Raw genomic sequence first — 21190 nt, forward strand, 5'->3', positions numbered from 1 at the left:
CCTATATTTGGTGTTCCCTTACACAGGTAAAATGTCATATAATATTGTGTTTAAAAGAATTCTAGTATGATCCAACCAGGTAAATACACACACACACACACACACACACACACAAGCTTGCACACATGCACGCACACACACACATATTTGATATGCAAGATTTATATATGTTGGAGTAAAATGTGTATTTTAAACTTAAAATATCTATGTATATATGTAAATGTATATATAAAATATATAACTAGAAAATCAGAGCTATATAAATATCTTTTACATCTTATAGAGCTAAGGATAAATATAAATGTACATTTACATTTTTGCTGAAAAAAAAAGTCTGAAAGGAGGAACAAGAATTGGGTGATAATGATGACCTGTAGGAGGGTTTTTCTTTCCTTTTTCTTTTCATATACTTTGATTTCTTACCATGAGGACGTACTACCTTTCTAGCTTTTTAAAAGCAATTTTCTTGTAAATTTTAAGGCGATTCTTCCAGCTTTTCTTACCGTGTTACCCCCAAGCTCAAACACTAAAGTCAGGTAACTTTTTGTATTGGATCCTTCGGACACAAGAAGGAGCATTCTCACAGCGCCCTGTGGGCAGGAGAGTGGTTTTCCAGGCACACAGAGCCGCTCACAGTTGCCGAGGAAACCTGGCTCGCCCAGGCTGACCAGCTCCTCCCCGGGCCGGGGCCCCGCCCCCTCCTCCCCGGGCCGGGGCCCCGCCCCCTCCTCCCCGGGCCGGGGCCCCGCCCCCTCCTCCCCGGGCCGGGGCCCCGCCCCCTCCTCCCCGGGCCGGGGCCCCGCCCCCTACTCCCCGGCAGCCCGCACCACCTCCTCCCCCGCGGGGCGCGTGGGATCTGGTGGCCTCCCTCCCTGTGCCCCCACCCCCAGGGTCGAGGCGGCAAAGGCAGCATCTACGTGTGGGCCTCCGGGGACGGCGGCAGCTACGACGACTGTAACTGTGATGGCTACGCCTCCAGCATGTGGACCATCTCCATCAACTCGGCCATCAACGACGGCAGAACCGCCCTGTACGACGAGAGCTGCTCCTCCACCTTGGCCTCCACCTTCAGCAACGGGAGGAAGAGGAACCCTGAGGCCGGCGTGGTGAGTGCAGCCCCGGGCCCTCGGTGAGGCGGTGAAGTGCACAGCCGCTATGGGACGTCAGGTACAGAGTGCCGTCATGCGTCACCACTGTGTGACTTCATGGGAAGAAGGGGATCTCCCCTCCTACCCTCAAAGAGTCAGCGCACCTGTCGAGGCTCTAGAGATCCGTTGTCTTTCAGGGCAGATAATGCTTTGTTATCAAGGTAGAGCCATACGGTGTGCAAGTCGGAAGCAAGAACTGTGCTTCCTTTCCAGCATATTTTCCATAGGTTGTCTTTCTTGTTTATTGTTTTGCCTTACAAATAATGACAAACTCTGATGATCAAAAAGTTGCCGCAGCACACCACTTATAAGGAGAACTAATATTAAGAACTAGAGCATCGGGGCACCTGGGGGGCTCAGTCACTGGAGCCTTGACTCTTGATTTCGGCTCAGGTCATGATCCCAGGGTTGTGGGAGAGAGTCCAGGGTCGGACTCTGCCTTGAGCGTGGAACCTGCTTAGGATTCTCTGTCTGCCTCTGCCCTTCTTCCCCACTTGGGAGCGCTCTCGCGCTCTCTGTCCCCCTCTCTTAAAAAAAGAAAAGAAAAGAAAAGAACTGAGGCATCACACCATCTGAGCCAAGAGCCCATCCGTTTATTACAGTAATTAAAAAATAGTAAGTCCATAAGCCCTCCAAAATTGGGCACACACGTGTTTTCTCAAGGCAAGAGCAATGGTTTTCATTCTATTTTAAAATATGTCCATAATTGAGGGAAGAAAAGATTAAGCATCCCAGAGTTAGATTACTTATTGCACTTTTCTGAGCAGTTCTTCCTTCCTGGGCAGCTAGGTAACATGGTGAATTTTCCAAATCCCTTTAAAATCTAATCGGTAGAGCATAATGAGCCTTTTTGGATCTCTTCCTCTCTCTGGGTATTTCACTCACATATCAGCCTTTCCTCAGACCCCCAAGCCCAGAATTTGGTTGGTGATTCAGTAGTTCTGCTGAGCTCCATTTTGACTGGCCACCCACCTCACCTCTCCTGGGAGCCAAGAGATCCCTTTATGGAAGGGACACAGACCTTACCTGCCTCCTTCCTTGAGCCCTCCTGAGCTCCCCCTTGGTCTTGGGGAACCAGCAAGTATGCCCACTCCTCCCAAGCAGAAGAAGGCTTCAGCCTCTCCTATCCTAGGAGAGCTATATGGACAGAAAGGGAGAAGAGCAGAGCAGAAAGGAAGTGAAGGAGGCCCCAATCCTGTTCTGCTTGTGATGCTTCACTCCTCCGCCCCCCCTCCCCCGCCAGAAGGTGTCCCTCCCTACCCCAATGGTGTCACTTTGTCCTCAACCTTGTCTATGACTCTCTTTCTTCTTGGGCCCGGGAAGGGCCTTGAGTTTACTCTGAATATTGTAACTTTCCCCCAATAGATGCCTTTAAACTCCCCTGACACTTTGTACCTCAAGCTAATAGGCCTTTCTGAGGATCCTACAGACAAACAGAGGAAGGAGAAGTCCTGTGGTGTATACATGATCTTAATGAACCCCCTGGCTTTCACCCTGGCTCATTGAAAATGAGCAGTTTTTTTTCTTCTTCATGTAAGTCCTTTAAAACCTTATGGATCAGTCTCCCCACTTGAGAATTCTGGAAGTGATTTCTCACACATCCGTTATCGTGGCTCCATGTGTCCCAGAATCTCCTCATGGGATCTAGAGAAACATCTTCTTTTTACTGGCCTGTCCTTCTAGGCAAACTTTAGCCCAGCGCGTTTATTCCTCCCTCTTTGGAAATGCCACCCTTTCCTTTCTGAAGGGGGACAAATGACACTGTGAGCTTGGGTTTTCCCAACTGATCCCAGGGCAACGATACTCATGGTTGCACTGACTTGGAGGTAGTATTGACTTGTCAACTTTTCACCTATAGATTTTCCTGTCAGGACCCAGGAAACAGATGTCTCTCTAGTCTCTGGAATAACTGCAAATATGCCTCTCTGAACAACTGACTTCTTTTTATCTTGTGAACACTCAGACTGGCACGGGTTGTCCCTTTTTGCATGGGCTACTAGGAAGCTTGAATAAAAGGTATGGCAAGATAGATAGATAGATGGATGCTAGCTTATCCTTACCTTCAGCTTAATCTTCGGAACAAGGTAGAACTTAAATAAAAGAAATAGACAACCCTCTGCCTCATATTGTTTTGGGGTTCAAACTAGCGTGACTTATTCACTCATGATTGAATATCTTCCCTTCCAGGCAACCACAGATTTGTATGGCAACTGCACTCTGAGGCATTCTGGGACATCCGCGGCTGCCCCCGAGGCAGCTGGAGTGTTTGCACTGGCTTTAGAGGCTAAGTATGTTTCCGTCTCGGGGCCAAGGGTGGACTAACATTTGTCTTTCTACCCAATACCAAGTGTCTATGGAGGCAAAAGTGGGTGTGAGAGTGTTGAAGAGTCAGGGTCAATGGACTGTGATGGACATTTCTGAATGAACCACGGGCCCTAAGTAATACACACATACACACACATTCCACAAATAACATCCTTAGGAAAGCACAATACCCCGACACTCCATAGTGCATATCAGCTGCTTACTCAGATACCAAGTAGGGGCAGGTAGATATTTCTTTGTGAAAACCATCTGGATCCTTTGACTGTTTTACTTCCATAATACCATCAGCTAAATGAAAGAAAACTATTGCCAAACTAGTATCTAGCAAAGCATTTCAGAACGTGTGGTAATCAGGATGCCCGCAGTGAAGATTCATTAGCTTATAAGGCAAATTCACTTTTAACACTGAAACGAGGTGGGCAGAATCACACAATGTAGACCAGGAAATGGGCTTTACTAAGAAACCTTCCGAGCTACAGGTAGGAGGAGATTATCTTCTCTTTTCTCACCATCCCACAGAGAGGCCGCATATTGCTGTTGCTGGACACACTTGGATTTGATCCCCAACAGAGTTTCCTACCCACCCACTACTCTGAGAGCTGAACATGTGGTCTCAGGCATCACCCGTGTGGTGTGATTGCAGATGCCCACGCTGTGGGGAGTTGTTCAAGAATGCAGCACCAGCAACTTGTGAGAGGTTGGATTCAGGTCCCTGGGGAAGGGGCGTTGAGTTCCCATCCTTGTCAGTCGTTGCTAGGCAACCGGAGCTTCTAGCATCAATCCCCAGGCAGCCCTCCTCATCTCTCTCCATATATACAGCGTGCTTTCTGACTTGCAAAGAAGGTAAGCGTTGATTCCTGGATAGGAAAGGACTTTGAAAGATTATCTAGTCCAACACTCTGTCTTTAAGCAGAAAAGGCGTAATTGCCCTCCTTTTACAGATAAGGCCCCCAACTGGGAGTGACTCCTTTCATTGGATCAGGCCAAACTCTGATTCTTCTAGCAAAAATCAGGTGGAAATTTTAGGATTCCAGGAGACACTGATTGAAGTGTTCCTAATGAAGCGCAGAAACCAAAACTTGCTTTGTATGTGCATTTCCTGAAGATGAAACTGTTTATCTCAAGGCCTGTCAGGCCCCGGTGTCTGAGCTGGCTTTGCTCACCCCAGGCGGGAGCAGACAAACAGTGGGAGCCTGCTGGCTGCCACTGAGCCTTGAAGAGAACAGGGAGCGGGGGTGCTCCAAAACTGAGAAGGGGTTTCTGGTCACCCTTTCCATCTAAGAGGACAGAACTTGACTCAAAGTCGCCTTGCATTTTGGCAAGCAAAGAGTCAGTTGCCCAGTCCTCTGTGCACACAAAAGGACAACCTAAATACATCAACATAATGGAACAAGGCTGCTGGATCTCTAAACAGGTTCATGGGCTCTGCACCAATCATTCGCCATTCTTTAACACCCTTGCAGATAGCCTTACAGAAAAGGCATCACCACCCGGGCACACTTTGTTTTGGAGCAATGGTTTTAAATCTCTGTTGCCATAAAGAGGAAAAAAGTGATCCTTGCCAGTGGTGGTTCAAGCCCATCCTAGGAGCTAGTCCTAATATTCCCGAGAACACCAACTGCCTGAGGTTGGGTCCACACCCTGAGACAGAAGTTGGTGGCAAGCAATTTATTAAGAAAGGGCTCTCGGGAGAAACCAGGATAAAGCAGGTTGAGGATGAGGAAGAATCCAAGTAAGGATGCAATTTCAGAAGTTTCGGCCTCAGCCTGATCCCCTGGGGAGCTCTGGCGTGTAAATTATGCCTCAGAGTATGTCTCCCTCAGGGCAAGGATGCTGGCCTGCCATGTCCTGGTGGTGGCCAGTCACTGGCTGAGAGCCATGCCTGGGAGGGAATCTCCAAGGCTCCTCTGGCTTTCTGCACCTGTCGGCAAAGCAGCTCCAGTAGCCAGCAGTTAAAACCACTGGTCAGAACAAAATAGCCCCAGGAGATCATCCAGGGGGAGGAGCTGGGAAAGCCCCTCCATGAACAGTTCCTGCAACTCATCTCTCTTTATTGTGAGATGAGACAACTGGGGGACCTTGGTGACCCCCAGTTGTGTCGACAGCAGTCGAGGGCTGTTTGCCACCCAGAGGTCCAATAAGAAAGCTTTTCCAAAGCAGTTTGCATGCAATAAACAAATTATCCTATGTGAATGTATGCCCATCAGGACCCATGAAAGGGGAACAACTACCCCCCAGGACTCCAGGGGAAAAAAGAGAAGCCATTATTCCTCTGTCCTGCCCAGTCATTACTTGAATAATGTACTTTTCTGCCAATATGCTTGAAAACGGCTTCTTGAGTCACAGGGAATATTGTTCACATTTCCCAGTGTGACCAACAGTAGAAAAAACTCCAAATGATTTCTTTGGGCGGGGGGTGACCGCCAGCTAGAAATATTTTGCATTCTCTCCATGACCCAGGGCTTTCTGTGTGGCTCGAGAAGGCTGAGCTGGGTTTGAGGGGTAGGTCATAGAGAGGTAATTTTTTTGGCTTGATGGAACCATCTGTGGTAACATGGCCCATATGTTGACTAAAGTTTCCAAAACTGACCTTCCAGAAGATGGATTTTTTTTTCCATGTAAACTCTTAATCGAAGCGTAAGAGACACAGAGAAAAGTGCACAAATATTAGATACAGCTCAGTGACTTCTTACAAAGCTAACAGACCCCTGTTAACCAGCATCCAGATCAAGAAACAGACGATTACCTAAGTCCCAGTATATGCTCTTTTGCTTCATAGTATGTCCGAGAGATTCCTCCATACTGTCGTGTGTGGCCATGGGTCATTCATCCTCATTGTTAATTACCCCACTGCATAAATGAATACTTGGGTTGTTTCCAGGTGGGGGCTATTATGAGTCATATTGCTGTGAATATTCTTACATATTCATTCTTTCGGTGAACGTATGAATGCATTTCTGTTGGGTGCATACCAGGCACTCAAAATGCTGAGTCACGGGATATACATATGTGCTGTGCTAGTAGATACCCCCAAACAGTTTTTCAAAGTTTTTCCAAATAGCCATTGACACTCGCTCAGGCAGTATGAGTTAACGGTGGCCCCACATCCTTGCCCACACTTGGTATTGCCAGTCTTCCACACTTTAGCCATTCTTATGACTGTTCAGTAGAATTGTACTCTACTTCTAATTTGCATTTCCCAGATAACTGGTAACGTTGAGCACTGGATGGAATTTTGAAAACAATAGATTCCCACATCTCAACCAAGAATCACCAAATACAAATCTCTGGGGTTATGGATGGCCCAGGGATTTGTCTTTTCAAGCGCTGTTCCAGGGACTCTGTAAGTAGCCAGCCTGTGGAAGCTCCGTGGCCTGGGCATGCAGTAAAGCAAGAGCTCCATGAACCTATGAATCAGGATATACTGTTGTTTGCCAGGTGACCATCTGGACTCTGCCTCTGACTGGGTCAAGACTGGAAACAGAAAATCCCAATGACAGTAGTTAAACTGAGACAGGGTTTTATTTTTCTGCCATGTGAAAGATGAAACAGAGGTAAGGAGCCCAGGGCTACTTTGAGGGTACCCCTGGGATGTGGGGAATCCAGCTCTTCCTAGATTTCTACTCTTCCACTTTCATGTTCTCCAGATGCTGCTGGAGCTCCAGCCATCACGCTGATATTTCAGATAGAAAAAACTGGAAGAGCAAAGGGACAAAAGATACCCACCATCGGAGTCAGCCTCGTCTAAAGTTTATTCTGAAAAGCCTCACCCAGTGGCTTTTGCTTATTTCTCATTGACCGGAACTGTCACATGACCACCCCAGACTGCAGAGGAGGCTGGGAACTATAGCTTTGTAGCTGGTAACATTGCTGTTCTGAATAAAATTGAGGTTTTTCTTAAAAAGGAACAGGGAGGGTAGATATGAGGGAGACAATAGCTATGTCCTCCAGTCTCCCGGTATCTACATGGGCAATCATTTACCACCTCTGGATCTCTGTTGTCTTACCTTAAAAATATAGAAAGGGCACTGAGGCAGGAATCTACATCTGTCACTAGTCCCCACATGATTCTGATGCAGGAGACTTGAGGACCAGAGTCTGAAGCCCCCTAGATGGGATAACACATTGGCTCCACTGTTGGTTTTCTTGGTATTCAGAGCTCCCCCATCATGGCAGCCCTCCCTTTTTAAACACTGAGTTATCGGTCTTTCCTGTTGGGCTGTAGCCTCTGAGAGAACAGGGAGCTTCCTACGACATGCCCACAACTATCACAGTGCCTAGAGCTGGTATACACTCAGTGAACCTTCATAGAATCGCTTCATTGTGCAGGACCTTTCCATATACCTGTGCCTTATTTTCCCAACCATTATATAAAATATTTTTCATGTTATTTGTCCTATTACACTGTTCACAGTGACCTTTGTATTGTAGATCATCTGTAAATTTACTATTTTTTATTATTTGATAAGCATAGCCTACAATTCTTGAGCTACCATGGTAGGAATAAAGCTTAAAGCAGGTGGAAGAAATACTGTTTTGCACAACAGTGTATTCTGTCAATTCTGAAAGTGTTCAGAAGGGGGAATCATGAGGGACTGAGTTTTACCTCTCAGGTATGCATAAATGGCTGGCCAAACAATGTCACAAACTCCGTTACATAAGAGTATGGTCTATCTGGTTTATTCTAGAAGTGAGAAGATCTTTGTTCTGATGCATTCTCTCTATTTCTCATGGACTCCATGAGAATAAATCTGTGGAGAAATATCTAACGAGCTCTCCAAGCTCCAGGAAGCATTGCATGTTTTTGTGGCAGAACCCCCAGCAAAGATGGGCGATAATCCACCTGCCAGCCTGCCCTCAGGTCATCTCAAGACCACCAGCTCCTCATTTATCAACACTTCTGTTTTTAATTAATTCAGAATCTCATTCCACCAAAACACTGAGCTTTTAGCCATAATCAACTTCTGGAAGTTTCACCCATTCACCTGGGTCCTGGGAACCATATCAAGATATGTTCATAAATTTCCCAAATAAGCAGTGACCTTCCTTGAAACTTTCTCCTTAATAGCTGAAGGTCTGCATTGCAAGAGTACATGAATCATTGGCATGTTTTGGCTCTGACTCAAGGCTTTGAACCAATGAACACTGCATGTATTGAAATCAAATGAGTTATGTTGTTCCTGGTCTTTTGAATTATTTGACTTCTAAAGAGAACCACAGTGCAGGGTTTTTCCAACTTTTTGATTATGACTCTCAGGAATAAATTTTGCATAGCAACGCAACACCACACACACATACACAGTTCCAAGAAAAATAGTTTCCCGTAGTACTTGCTAATGCACACTCTTACTCTTTTCTGTTCTGTTCTGTTCATTTTTTAATGATAGTCCCATTCATTAAATCACGGGTTTTCAAGCCTAGCTGTCTACTAGAATTGGCCTGGGAAGTGTTAACAATTTCCAAAGCCTGAGTCTAACTCCCAGAGATTCTGATCTAATTGGTCTGAGATGTGGCCTAAGCAATGGGATTTGAAATGTCTCACCAGAAGATTTTAATGTGCAGCCCACATAGATAATCTGTGCAGTTAAGTTGCTTTCTTGGCCCACAGATGGGTCTGACTTGTCCTTTGAAAAACACAGGCAGTGAGTTATATTAGATGCTGATTTCCAAAGACAGTAGCGTCTGCAAGCAGATGTGCTTATTCACCGGACAAACAGCGTACAAAGGACTGCTGTCCTGGGCCCGGGGGACACGAGTATGCTGAAGATACCATCTCTGCCCTTGAAGAAATGACAGCCTCATTTGCACACATGGAACATATCCATGGAGCCAATGCCCAGATCAAGAGGCAGAGCACTGCCTTCACCCAGAAGCTCCCTTGTGTCACCTTCCAGCCCCCCCTCCAAGACTAACCACTAACCTGACTTCTAACAGCACAGATTACTTGGGTCTGTTTTGATACTTTAAACAAAAGAAATAGTATACAGTATGTTCTCTTCTGTGTCTGGCTTCATTAGGGTGACATTCTATTTGACAGATTCATCTGTATTATTCAGCGTAGCTATAGTTCATTCGTTCTCATTGTAAGACAGTATTTCACATCCAATAAATACACCTCAGTTGGCTTATTCATTTTATTGTGGCTGGGTATTTGGGGCTTTGTCGTTTGGGCCTGTGAACGTTCCAGTACACGTCAGGTGGATATATACACACATTTTGGGGGGGATGCATACCTAGGAATGGAACTTCTGGGCCATAGCTTGGACACTGGGACAACATGAGAAGATACAGCCAAATGGTTTTCCAAAGTATCAGCAGCAAGTTACAATCCCATGTGCAAAGTATGTGGGCTCCAGTGGCTTCACATCTTTGCCAGTACTTAGTATTGTCAGCCTTTTTCATTTCAGCCATTCCAGTGTGTGTTAGAATGTGCATTTGAAGTAAATTTATTTAAGTAAGAAAGACAAGATGTTTAAATGTAGATATATAATGGCTCTAGATGGTGCATGGAAATCCTCCCTTCGCGGTTCATAGATGTTCCAAATCCTACAAAGGATATATGTGCTTAGTCATTTTCTCTCTCTCTCTCTCTCTCTCTCTCGCCTTGTGCCCTCCCCCTTACCCTTGTTCTCAAATCTCTCTGCCTCTGGTATCCAGCCTGGGTCTGACCTGGAGAGACATACAGCATCTGACTGTGCTTACCTCCAAACGGAACCAGCTTCACGACGAGGTCCATCAATGGCGGAGGAATGGGGTTGGCCTGGAGTTTAATCACCTCTTTGGCTACGGGGTCCTTGATGCAGGCGCCATGGTGAAAATGGCTAAAGACTGGAAAACTGTGCCCGAGAGATTCCACTGTGTAGGAGGCTCCGTGCAGGACCCTGAGTAAGTGGGGGGTGGCAGTTGCATGTTGAAAACACCCCAGAGGTGGTGCTGTGGCATTGGCAACAATCTCAGATTCCCTCTCTGTCTGCTTGAGATACACTGGATTTGATTCAGGGACAACCAGCTTCCAGGCAGAGCTATAGAGCTGCAGAAGCCCAGGAGCCCCATGTACGTAGAACACAGTTAGGTGACTCTGAACCCGTGCTTTTAGGTGTGATCCTTTATTGTTTCACTGGCTTATACCATTATTTTTAAGTGCACAAGTCAACCAGTGTAACTGGGTCCCAGATCACTAAATAGACCATGACCGTGACCAATATCTCAGAAGTCCCTTGTGTCCCCTTCCATCATGGCCTCCCCAAGAGTAACCACTATTCTTCTAACTCCATAGATTATTTGGCCTGTTTTATACTTAATATACATGAAATGAGACACTGTCTTCTCCTTTATATCTGGATTCTTTAACTCAGAATGATTCATCCATGTTTAGCGTACTTGTAGTTGGTTTATACTCGTGGCTAAGCAATGTTCTGTTATGTGACTATAACACAATTTTCTTATTCGTTCTATTGGTGAGGCGGCGTAAGGACTTGATTTGATTCTGAGTGAGGTAGATAGCCATTTGGAGGGATTTGAGTGAGGAGTTCCCCACACAGAAACCACCAGTCTGGTCACCTGCACCTACGTCCCTTTTAACTTCCAATCACAGCAAGAGGATTGGATAATAAGGACCCCTTGTATTTAATTTCTCTCCTCATTGATTCGTCAGTAAGATGAAAGTAGCAATTCTTATCATTATTTTCTTTAATGCAGGCATTGTTTACATACAGTGAAATGCACAGAACTTAAATGTATTATTTGGGTTTTGATGTATACATCTAGGTAGCCACCACCCGATCACGTGATGGAACATTCCATCGCCCTAGAAGGATTCCTCGTGCCCCTTTCCGGTTCATCCCCACGTCCTATACACAACCATTTTCATTCCTGTCCCTATAGATTAGCTTTACCACTTCTTGGACTTTATCTAACTAGAATCACATGATAGGGATGTGTCCAGTTTCTTTGACTCAATATTATGTTGATGAGATCCACCCCAGTGCTCATGTGCAGTAGTGACTCCTTCACTCTCATTGTTGTGCAGTGTTCCATTCTGAAAACACACCTGCGATTATGTCATTTAAATAGTGCTAGAACCCATCCCTCTAACCACCCACCCTGGCCTCATTTCTGTCGATCATCTGAGTTTGGTCAGAGTGAGACGCTCAGAGCACATCCTCCCTCTCTTTTCACCCTCGGTCCTAGATCCTCTGCAGATTTGTAGTCAGTTACGCAGACCTAGACTCCAATCTTGATTTCACCAAACAGGGACAATACTTTTGACCTCCCTGAACATCTCTTTCAGCAATCCTCAACCTTTGTACCTTGGCCCCTTTGCCAGGACAGTGAAGTCTACGGACCCCATCTCAGCACGATGTTTTTAGATGCACTAGATAAAATACATAGGACTACAAAGAAAGGAAGCCAATGATATTGAAAACTAGGTATAAAAATTTGTTGAAAAACAAATTCGTGATGAAGTAATGTATGTCCTTTCTCTCATCAACACATTACGTAAAAAGCTCCTAGCGGCAGGAGTCTAATGCAAGTCTAATGGCCACGATCATTTCAGAGCAGCAATGATAAACAAAATGCTACTCGAAGATACTGTCGGTAATTGTAATGGGATATGAACATCTCTGGGCTCTTTGATGGCAGACTCTGAGGAAGTGCTGATACCACTCCAGCATGTGGAAAAGCTACATTGTCCTTACAAGTTAGTGCAAATTAATATGTAGGGGGTTCTGCCATCTAAAGTCTTATACCCCCTGAATTCCCTCCTTATTTCCCAAAGCAAAACCTCCTTCTCTCTTTCCTCACCAGGCTGCTAGGAGACCTTAATAAGACAACAGACATAATGCTGGCACATAGTAGGCACTCAGTAAATGTAGCTTTCCCATTCCCTCTCATCTATGACTTTGGACACTCCTAGTTCACACTGTGGGAAAAGGAAAGATCATAATGTAGAATTTTAGATGCCATAATTGTCTGATTCCTATATGAATTCAAAGTTGTGACCTACACTGTCCTCCCAACATCCCAACCACTGTTGGTTGAGCCACCGTCCTCACTGTTCATTCCCTGGACCCCCAGAAAATGGCACTAAGTGGACATTGTATTGTCCATGACCAGTCCATGATCTCCTAAGCAGAGCTCCCGCCAGCACTAGGTGGAAAAGTAAAGCATCAGCCCAAGTCCTTTCTCTAATAGCTTTTTTTTTAATGTTTATTTATTTTTGAGAGAGAGAGACAGGGTGCAAACAGGGGAGGGGCAGAGAGAGAGGGAATCCGAAGCGGGTTCAGGGCTCTGAGCTGTCAGCATGGAGCCTGACATGTGGCTCGAACCCACGAACCGTGAGATCATGACCTGAGCCGAAGTCGGATGCTTAACGGACTGAGCCACCCCGGTGCCCCACTAATAACTTTTTTAAACAGAGCTGCATAAGCCCCACTTGACATGCTAGTAAAAAACAGCTGCTCCTGCAGCCTTCCTATCAGTTTTCCCAAGACTGCCATGCACCTGAATCATTTCTGTTCATCCTTGTGCCCCTCTGCCCGATAAGACAAGCTTCACCGTGGCCCAGACAAATTGGTCGAGTCGGTCAAGGTCATGGAGGCTGTAAGTAAGGAATTAACTTTCATTGGGCACTTACTGTGTGCCGTGTGCTTTTACACCCACCTAAGCTATCTAGCCACCCCGTTGAGGGTGTGCCCTACCTCACACACCCAGGGTATGAGTATTTTGCAGGATGGACAGCAAAGTGGTCCCATGTTGTGCCTCAGAGAGAAGCACCTCCTAGGTGGCTGGGGTGAGACCTTTGACCTACACTATTTGTACTTAATCCTGGTCAAGTCCAGGAGGTATGTGCCATCACTGTTACCTCTTCACGAGGCGGGGAGGGAGGAAGAGGCGGGGAGGCGGATGCAGAAAGCACAAGAAGTGTGCTCAAGGTCACAGAGGTCTAACCGAGACTTGAAACAAAGCCCATCTGAATGTAACCCCTCGGCTTGTCTCATTATATGACATTGGCCTTAGGGAGCTCCTACTGTGCGCTCAGGCCCTACATTAGGTAATACATCAGACCGCCCTGCTGGCAGTTGGGGAGTGCCATTACATGTGAGAAGAGGCTCAGAAAGGTTAAGGGCACACCAAAGAACACCTAGCTCTTGAGCCCCAAACTGGGATTTGAACCCAGGCACTCCGATGCCAGAACTCCATCGCTTGAGGAGCCTCTCTGTGTATCTCAGCGACCCCCTGCTGGAGGAGGTGAGGCCCAGCAGATAGCAGAAGGGCCTGGGGGGCTTCCTCCAGTAAAACCTTCCTTGGGGCGGGGACTCTGAAACACCCACCTAGAGGGTGGGCCCCCTCCCCAAACTCCGTAACTGCCCTCCTGGAGTCCTTGTCTCTGCCAGAGACTACAAACAGGGTGACAGAATGGAGACCAGACTGGGAACCACTGTCCAAATGGGGAAGGGAAGGGTAAATCCAAAGGAAACATTCAACGGGCATTGACCGCTGTGCTGCCCTTGTTCGAGTTCGGAACAGTCTTTGCGAGACTCGGAAGGCCCAGAAGGCTGGTACCGTGGTGAAGCTGTTCTGTATCTGAGCGTCCAGTACAATAGCTCGTGGCTAGGGAGCGCTGGAAACGTGGCTCGTGTGCCTGGGAACCAAAGTTTCCATCGGGCCCAATTTCAGTTCATTTCAGTCTCAGTGGCCTCATGTGGCAGGCGGCCTCCATCTTGGACAGCTCAGCCCCGACCCCCATCTGGTCGTCATGCCATCACAGTAAGGCTGCTAAAGAACGCACACAGAACCCGAAGTGTACGTCGGATAACAACCCCACGAAGGGGTGTCCAGAAGTCCAGCCTGAAGGAAAGCCGACCCAGTCTCACAGCCTGTGCCTCTCCCAGGGTCCCCTGCGCTCGGGTCCACCGCTTGCTCCCCCCACACATGGCTTGCAGGACACTCCAGCAGCCCAGACGGCTGCCTGAGGCGGTCCTGGGAGAGGGCCGGCCCAGAAGAGCTGCTCGCAGAGGCTGCGGCTTTTCTCCCACCGCCTCATTTCATCACAGGAGGCTGCAGGGGTAGTCTCATCTACAGGTGAGAGGGCAGGAGGCTCAGGAAGAGAAAGTAAATCGTTCTGGTTCACAGAACCAGCGACTCCAACGTCCGTCAAAGCCCTGGGCCTGGAACCTCCTTCCCTTGTTGCACAGAGGGAAAGGTTTGCAGAAAGGGACTTCCCAAGAGGGAGGAAGGCTTATGGTGTTTGCTCCTTTACAGCTCAGGCAGCAGCAGGTAGGGGTCGAGACTTCCCCACGGCCGTGCCGTGAAGGCATTATCCACAGTTAGCTCCGCCCACAATTAACAGAAAGGTGGCCGGGTTGCAGAGGAATGGTCAGCTTAGTCCAGGTACACGTTGATAGCAGGCCTTGTTTTCTGAGCGCTCTCCGGACAAGGATGGATCCCTCGTGATTCCCCAGCTCTGTGCGTTTGTGAGGCCGGGGGGGAGGGAGGAGAGCGAGGCAGAGAACGCAGGCTGTGATGAAGGACAGTTTATCTCAGTTTGTCAGTATGCATAGCATTCTGTCGTGATCCACATAAATGTTGAATTTGGAGCCAGAGGCGGTAAGTCTATCATGTTCCAGTTAGAGGATCTGGGGCCCAGAGATGTGACGGGCCCAGCAGCTCCCAACCAGCTCGGAACTTTACCCCATATCGGCAGCCTGGTGTTAAATGAAAGGACACTGGAAAGCCATTTCAGCACTGACTCAGCGGGGCCCTCCTCGGGACAGGAACCTAGTCTGTCTTGTTTGCTGGTGTGGCCTCAGTGCCTGGAAGGGTGCCCGGTGCCCAGCAGTCACGTGGCAAATATTGTTTGAATGAATGAATGTTCGGCCAGCAGTACTGGCTAAACGCTGGCGGGAGGACCCGCTCTCCAGCCAGAGGAATTGGGGAAGGAGGCCCCAGCCTTGTTGGAAGGACTCTGCGTCCCCTGGCACCTTTTGCACTGCCATCCACCCCACACCTGACTTTGTTCTCAGGTGCCCATGGGTGAGATCTAGGGCAGATGTGCTTTTTTGTTGTTGTTGTTTTTTTTATTTTTTAACATTTGTTCATTTTTCGAGAGACGGAGAGAAACAGAGTGTGAGCGGGAGAGAGACAGGGAGGCACAGAATCCGAGGCAGGCTCCAGGCGCCGAGCTGTCAGCCCAAAACCCGATGCGGGGCTCGAACCCATGAACCGTGAGATCATGACACGAGCTGAAGATGGACGCTCAACCAACTGAGCCACCCCGGTGCCCCAGATGTACTTTTTGCGAAACTCAGAGGGTGGTACAGGTTGGTCCTTAGGGCAGCGCCCAGGCCTCTGTGCTACTGACAGAAAAGGCCTTGGTCACCATGAATCACTCTCCTGAGGGGCTGGGACAGAGGCATCTATAGCCACTTGCTCTGACGTGTGGGGCTCACAGAAACAGCCCCTGAGTGGGCCGAGTGCCAACTATCAGGTCTGTGGGTTTCCTCAGCATTAATCTTCCCAGGGAAGCAGTCAATTTGAAAAGCAATTTTCTAAAGAGACTTTATCAGCAAAGTCAGTGGGGAGGGTGTGCAACTAAAATTAGAAGGAAAAATACAACTGGCCTGAGTGTCTGCACCAGGCCAGCCGTGTGCAGTGAGCAGAGCAAACCCAGGCCCACTCGCCGGCCAGCGGTAGCCGCGAGTCCTCTGAGGGCTGAAGCACAGGCTGTCCCCGCCCTTCCCTGCACCCACCCAAGAGATCTGTCTGCTCGGCTCCTTCAAAGCTGTGGCAAACTTGGAATTTTAAGTGAATTTGGAAGTAGATGTTAAAACCTGACGTGAATGCCAGAAGCAGCACGGGGGAGGGAGAGAGAAGCATGTACCTGGCCATGAACCAGCGGTGGGACCTGTCACTGCCGAGCTGCAGTGTCTTCCTGTGTGAGGAATGCCCACCTGTTGAGTGTTTTTCTGTGCCTGCCACGGAGCGGACATCTTAGACACCCAAGAAAGGACGGCTGTTATTAATAGTATCATTACCCTAATAAAACAACTGTAGCGCAACTAATTATTTTTACACGGTTGAGGATTCAGAACACAGGTAGCAGGCCACAGGTTCCTTCTGGGAAGCAGTGCTTATTTCGAGAGGCGAGGCAGTGGGCCACTCACTATTTGCAACAACACGCAAGGAAGTTACAAGCCATCCTCAGGCCCCTGAGTTGACCTTCTATAGGACTCAAACACGAGGCTTCTGTACATACTCCCTCAAAGTTCAGAGAGTAGCTCAAACCTCTCGATGGGTGCCTCATTTTCTGCAGCGAATGAGTTCCAGAATGTGGCCTGTAGGACTGTTTAAGGATCTCAGCAGAGTCTCCTCTTGTTCCACAAACAACCATCTCCTATTTCGACCTATAAATTAACTTTTCCTGAGCAAATAAGGATTTGCTTTTCCTTCAAAATAAGGATGGATTGTATTCTTTTTCCTCTCATAAAAGCAATACATGGAGAAATACATTGCAGAAAATACAAGTAGGCAAAAAAAAAAAAAAAAAAAAAAAGGTGGTAAGAAACCCCTGGAAATCCTGTTCCTCTGCTCTGCGGACGCCATGATACCCCCGAGAAGCTTACCTCTGAGGGGGGAAATGGCGTTCTTTCTCTTCCAAGCTTGCTACTTTTAATTCACACAGGGCTTTTCATTTCATTTCAAAGTGACGTAGCATTCCAAGAAGAATCCACTGGAATGTTCCCTCTCTCGGGGGCCTGGTCGCCATGCATTCGGTGGGCAGTTCACGTGGCAGGGCAGGAATGGCAGAGTTTCGCAAGCAGACTCCCCAGGGGTACTTGGAGTGGACTCCATCCCCCACGCACACCGCAGCCCCAAGGCTGCTGGGACAATTTGTGAATCCTAATACAAGCGGTGTGGTTGTACCGACTCCAATCTGTCTTCTGCTTTCCAAGGTGAGAGCAAAATGCCCATCATTTTTTAGCCTCCTCCAGCCCTTCTCATGGATACGCTCTCTCATCCCTTAGGCAGAGCAACAGGGAGCCTGTCTTCTAGTTTCCCCTCCTGCAGGGAAGGGGGTAGCCGAGAGTCATTTGTCCAAGCTCAAAGCAGCTGTGGAGGGAATCTGGCTAAGTCATGGCGTCTACTGAAGCCCCCTTAGTCATGGTGTGCTTGAAGGTTGTTTCAGGTTTGGTCCAAAATGGATTTCTCCCTTTCTATCCTAAGAGCTCATCTCGGCCCTGGAATACCTTCCTTCCTGTATGAAAGAGCTTGTTGTTCATTTACAGAAACCCCGTTGCATGTGGGCAGGGGGGATCTGATGCCCAGCTTCGGTGGCCATGCCATCTCTGACCCTTAGCCAGTCAAAGAAATATTTCCAGTGTCCCTCCGGGAGCAGCAATGTCACTTTTCTGCCAGGGTTTCCACGAATTGGCTTGTAAAGGGACTGTCACTTAGTGAACTCTTGGGGAGTCCCAGAGCCCCTGAGGCTCAAGTCTAGAAGGAAAGCCTCCACTTGGGACCTGCCTCTTTGTCTGTATAGAAACTCAGAAGTGGAATGTGGCATTGCACTCATATCTGAGGTCTGGACATTCCAGGAGCCTCCGGCAAGGCGGCTGGGAGACCTGCCAAACAGGATCCACAGTTTGACAAAAATAGAATGTGCTTACAACAGAAGCCCGAGAGATTTTCGTGGTGATGGTGGTGGTGGCATCAGGTTCCAAATGAACATATGCAAATAATTTAGATCTGTGCTCCCCAGTATGGGAGCAACTAGCCACAGGTGGCTATTTAATGAAATCAAATAAATTTAAATTAACCATTAAAATTAAATTTCATTAAAAACTCAGTTCCTCACTCACACTCGTCAGGTGCTCGATAGCCACATGTGGCCGGTGGCTACTATATTGGACACTACAGATACAGAACATTTTCATCATTGTAGAAAGTTCTAATGGCCGGTTCTGGTCTAGGCATTTGTAATTGTACGATACATGAGTGTATGTATATATTTTATCTGCACAGCAATTCTTCGGTATAAGAAGTAATATCTCCATTATACAGGTAAGGACGATGAGCTCAGATAGTACAGATGCTTCACCTATGACTGGACCTTCATTCTACCCACATAGCTCTCTACCTATAGGCAGGAGCCCAAATGATTGTTGGTCGTGTATTAGCTTACCCGCTACGTTTCTGACCCTATTGTGAGTAAATACATCTTTTTTAAGAGATCTAGGTAGCGGCCTTCCACACTTTGACCTCCAAAGCTGACCTAAGGCTTGCTCTCCACCAAACTGGATGATTTTCCCAGAGTTTGGTACACCACCTCCACCACCATCACTGGATCTCCATGGCCAATGGATATTTCATGCATCATTCAGCATCAACATCTATGCAGAGTGCATACAGCAGCATTCCATGAAGCTATTAAAGCATATATTTTGAAAGTTCCTCAGGAGAGTACTGACTTTATCATTGAGCTACAGGGTAAGCTTCGGCAAGCCCTCCCAGGTTTGTGGCTTTGGTTCCAAGGGTCATGCAGAATCAAGGCTTGCCTCTGAGCTGGGTGTGTGATCATCTTTTTGTAGATGGGCTCTACAAGATGTATGCTTTAAAATGCCCACCATTTTATGCTTCAAAATAAAAATCTTGTCAAGGGAGAATATTCACATAGGGAAAACCCCATGATCCAGGCACTGTGCTCTGTGTTTTCATACATGGTCTTATTTAATTTCATAAAACTCAACTATAAGGACAGTGAGACTTCAAAGTATTTAAATAATTTGCCCAAGCTCTCCTGACCAGTAAGCATAGAAGAGAATTCTAACCCAGAGAGGTTTGTTCCTGAAGTCTGGAATCTTTCCATCACACCATGCCGTCCTCAAATGTAGTTTATTATGTTTCTGACTCAAGAACCTTTGAGCATCTTGCCTTCAAAGGAGGCCATATCCGGGAAGAAGATTGGTTGCATGGGAAGTCAACTGAGGAATCTTTCACTAGGTTTAATTAACCCCATTTCAGCTTTCTCGATGATAGTAATAATCATATGAGCAATAACTTCTATTTACCAAGATATTTAGCACTTTAAAAGAAAGGCATTGTGAGCTCCTGTCTCAGCCTGGGCTGTCCCAAAACAGACCCGGAAGTGAGACCTGGGTGCTGACAATGTTTTGAGAGATGACCCCAGGAAGCACAAGCAAGGAACGGAGATGGATGAGCCAGTCAGAAGTGCACTGATGAGCGAGTTGTCACTGTGGGCAACAGGCTCAGTCCCACTGGGGACATTGAGTTGTCCTGCTGAGGAACAGGGAAGCCAGGATCTATTTATCTATGGCTTTCTAATCCCAACCACTGGTAGAGAGTTGTCCCTGAGGGGTTAAATCCCTGACACTTTGGGACTGCCCTGCACCTTGGCTGAGGAAGCTCCCATGATGTGGGGGGAAGCTCCAGGAAAGAAGGCGGGAGATGCTGATACCTGAGGTGGGAAGCAGTCAGGGCAGCCACAGGTGAACTCAGAGGTGACTTAGAAGTGAGAAGGGAGTGAACAGCATCCACTACACCCCTTCTGCACAGAAGGTTCAGAGGTCATAGGTAAGGTGTTCGGGGTCACACCGCTGGTCTGTCTGATCAGCCCCAAGGCTGAACCTGCCTGGTACCTGCACCTGCCTTCAAAACCCCAAGTCTAGTGTGCCCACCCTTACCATATCTCCTCACTTTGCCCTCAGGAAAATACCCTCCACTGGCAAGTTGGTGCTCACCCTCACGACCGACGCATGTGAGGGGAAAGAGAACTTCGTCCGCTACCTTGAGCACGTCCAAGCTGTCATCACGGTCAATGCAAGCAGGAGAGGAGACCTGAACATCAACATGACCTCCCCAATGGGCACCAAGTCCATCTTGCTGAGCCGGCGTCCGCGGGATGACGACTCCAAGGTGGGCTTTGACAAGTGGCCTTTCATGACCACCCACACGTGGGGGGAAGACGCCCGAGGAACCTGGACCCTGGAGCTGGGGTTTGTCGGGAGCACCCCCCAGAAGGGGGTGCTGAAGGAGTGGACACTGATGCTGCATGGCACGCAGAGCGCCCCTTACATTGACCAGGTTGTGAGGGATTACCAGTCCAAGCTGGCCATGTCCAAGAAGGAGGAGCTGGAGGAGGAGCTGGATGAAGCCGTGGAGAGAAGTCTGAAGAGCATCCTGCGCGAGAACTAGCACCGCGCCCGGGCCGCCACCGCCTCCCCCCCTCCCCCATCTCTGCCTTCTCTGTCCTCCTTCCACACTCTGTCAGGAGCCTCGCAGTTACTGTCACCCTCACACAAGCGATCCCAGCCTCCCGATCTGAAGCTTCGCTCACTGTCAGTGATTCTTTTCGTTACAATGGCAGCAATCTTTTTCATTCTCGGCCCCAAATACAGTGTTCCCACCAACACCTATGTCCTATTTGTGACTCTGAGCTCTTTGTTTGTGTCATTCAAATAGGTGGTAGCCAGCAAACAAAACTGGGACAGCTTTCTCCTCCATTTTTTTCATATCTGAGAAGAGACTGCTTTGAAAACGCCACGCACAGTGACTCCAAGAACGCTTATTCATGGTCTCAATTGAGGACTTGTTACATAAAAAGAAAAAGATTATAACAGAAGGTGAGCTCTGAATCGCTAAAGCACAACAGATGCCGTCGATCCTTTGGGGGAAAACGTTTCGAGCTTAGCAAGATT

General features: G+C 47.8%; 1 protein-coding gene across 2 annotated transcripts in view; it reads left to right on the plus strand.

Moving 5' to 3' along the window:
• Positions 1-20687, plus strand: part of PCSK2 (proprotein convertase subtilisin/kexin type 2) — a 270526-nt gene extending 249839 nt beyond the window's left edge. For both annotated transcript variants that reach the window (XM_047069500.1, XM_047069501.1), the window contains 4 exons: positions 891-1106; positions 3336-3436; positions 10131-10358; positions 20201-20687. In XM_047069500.1, coding sequence (XP_046925456.1) covers positions 891-1106; positions 3336-3436; positions 10131-10358; positions 20201-20687 — 1032 coding nt within the window. The remainder of the gene's footprint in view (positions 1-890; positions 1107-3335; positions 3437-10130; positions 10359-20200) is intronic.
• Positions 20688-21190: the final 503 nt, after the last annotated feature.

This window comes from Lynx rufus, unplaced genomic scaffold, assembly GCF_022079265.1.
Source record: "Lynx rufus isolate CCGP_SWC_20201006 ecotype Redwood Valley unplaced genomic scaffold, mLynRuf1.p SCAF_8, whole genome shotgun sequence".
NCBI lineage: Eukaryota > Metazoa > Chordata > Mammalia > Carnivora > Felidae > Lynx > Lynx rufus.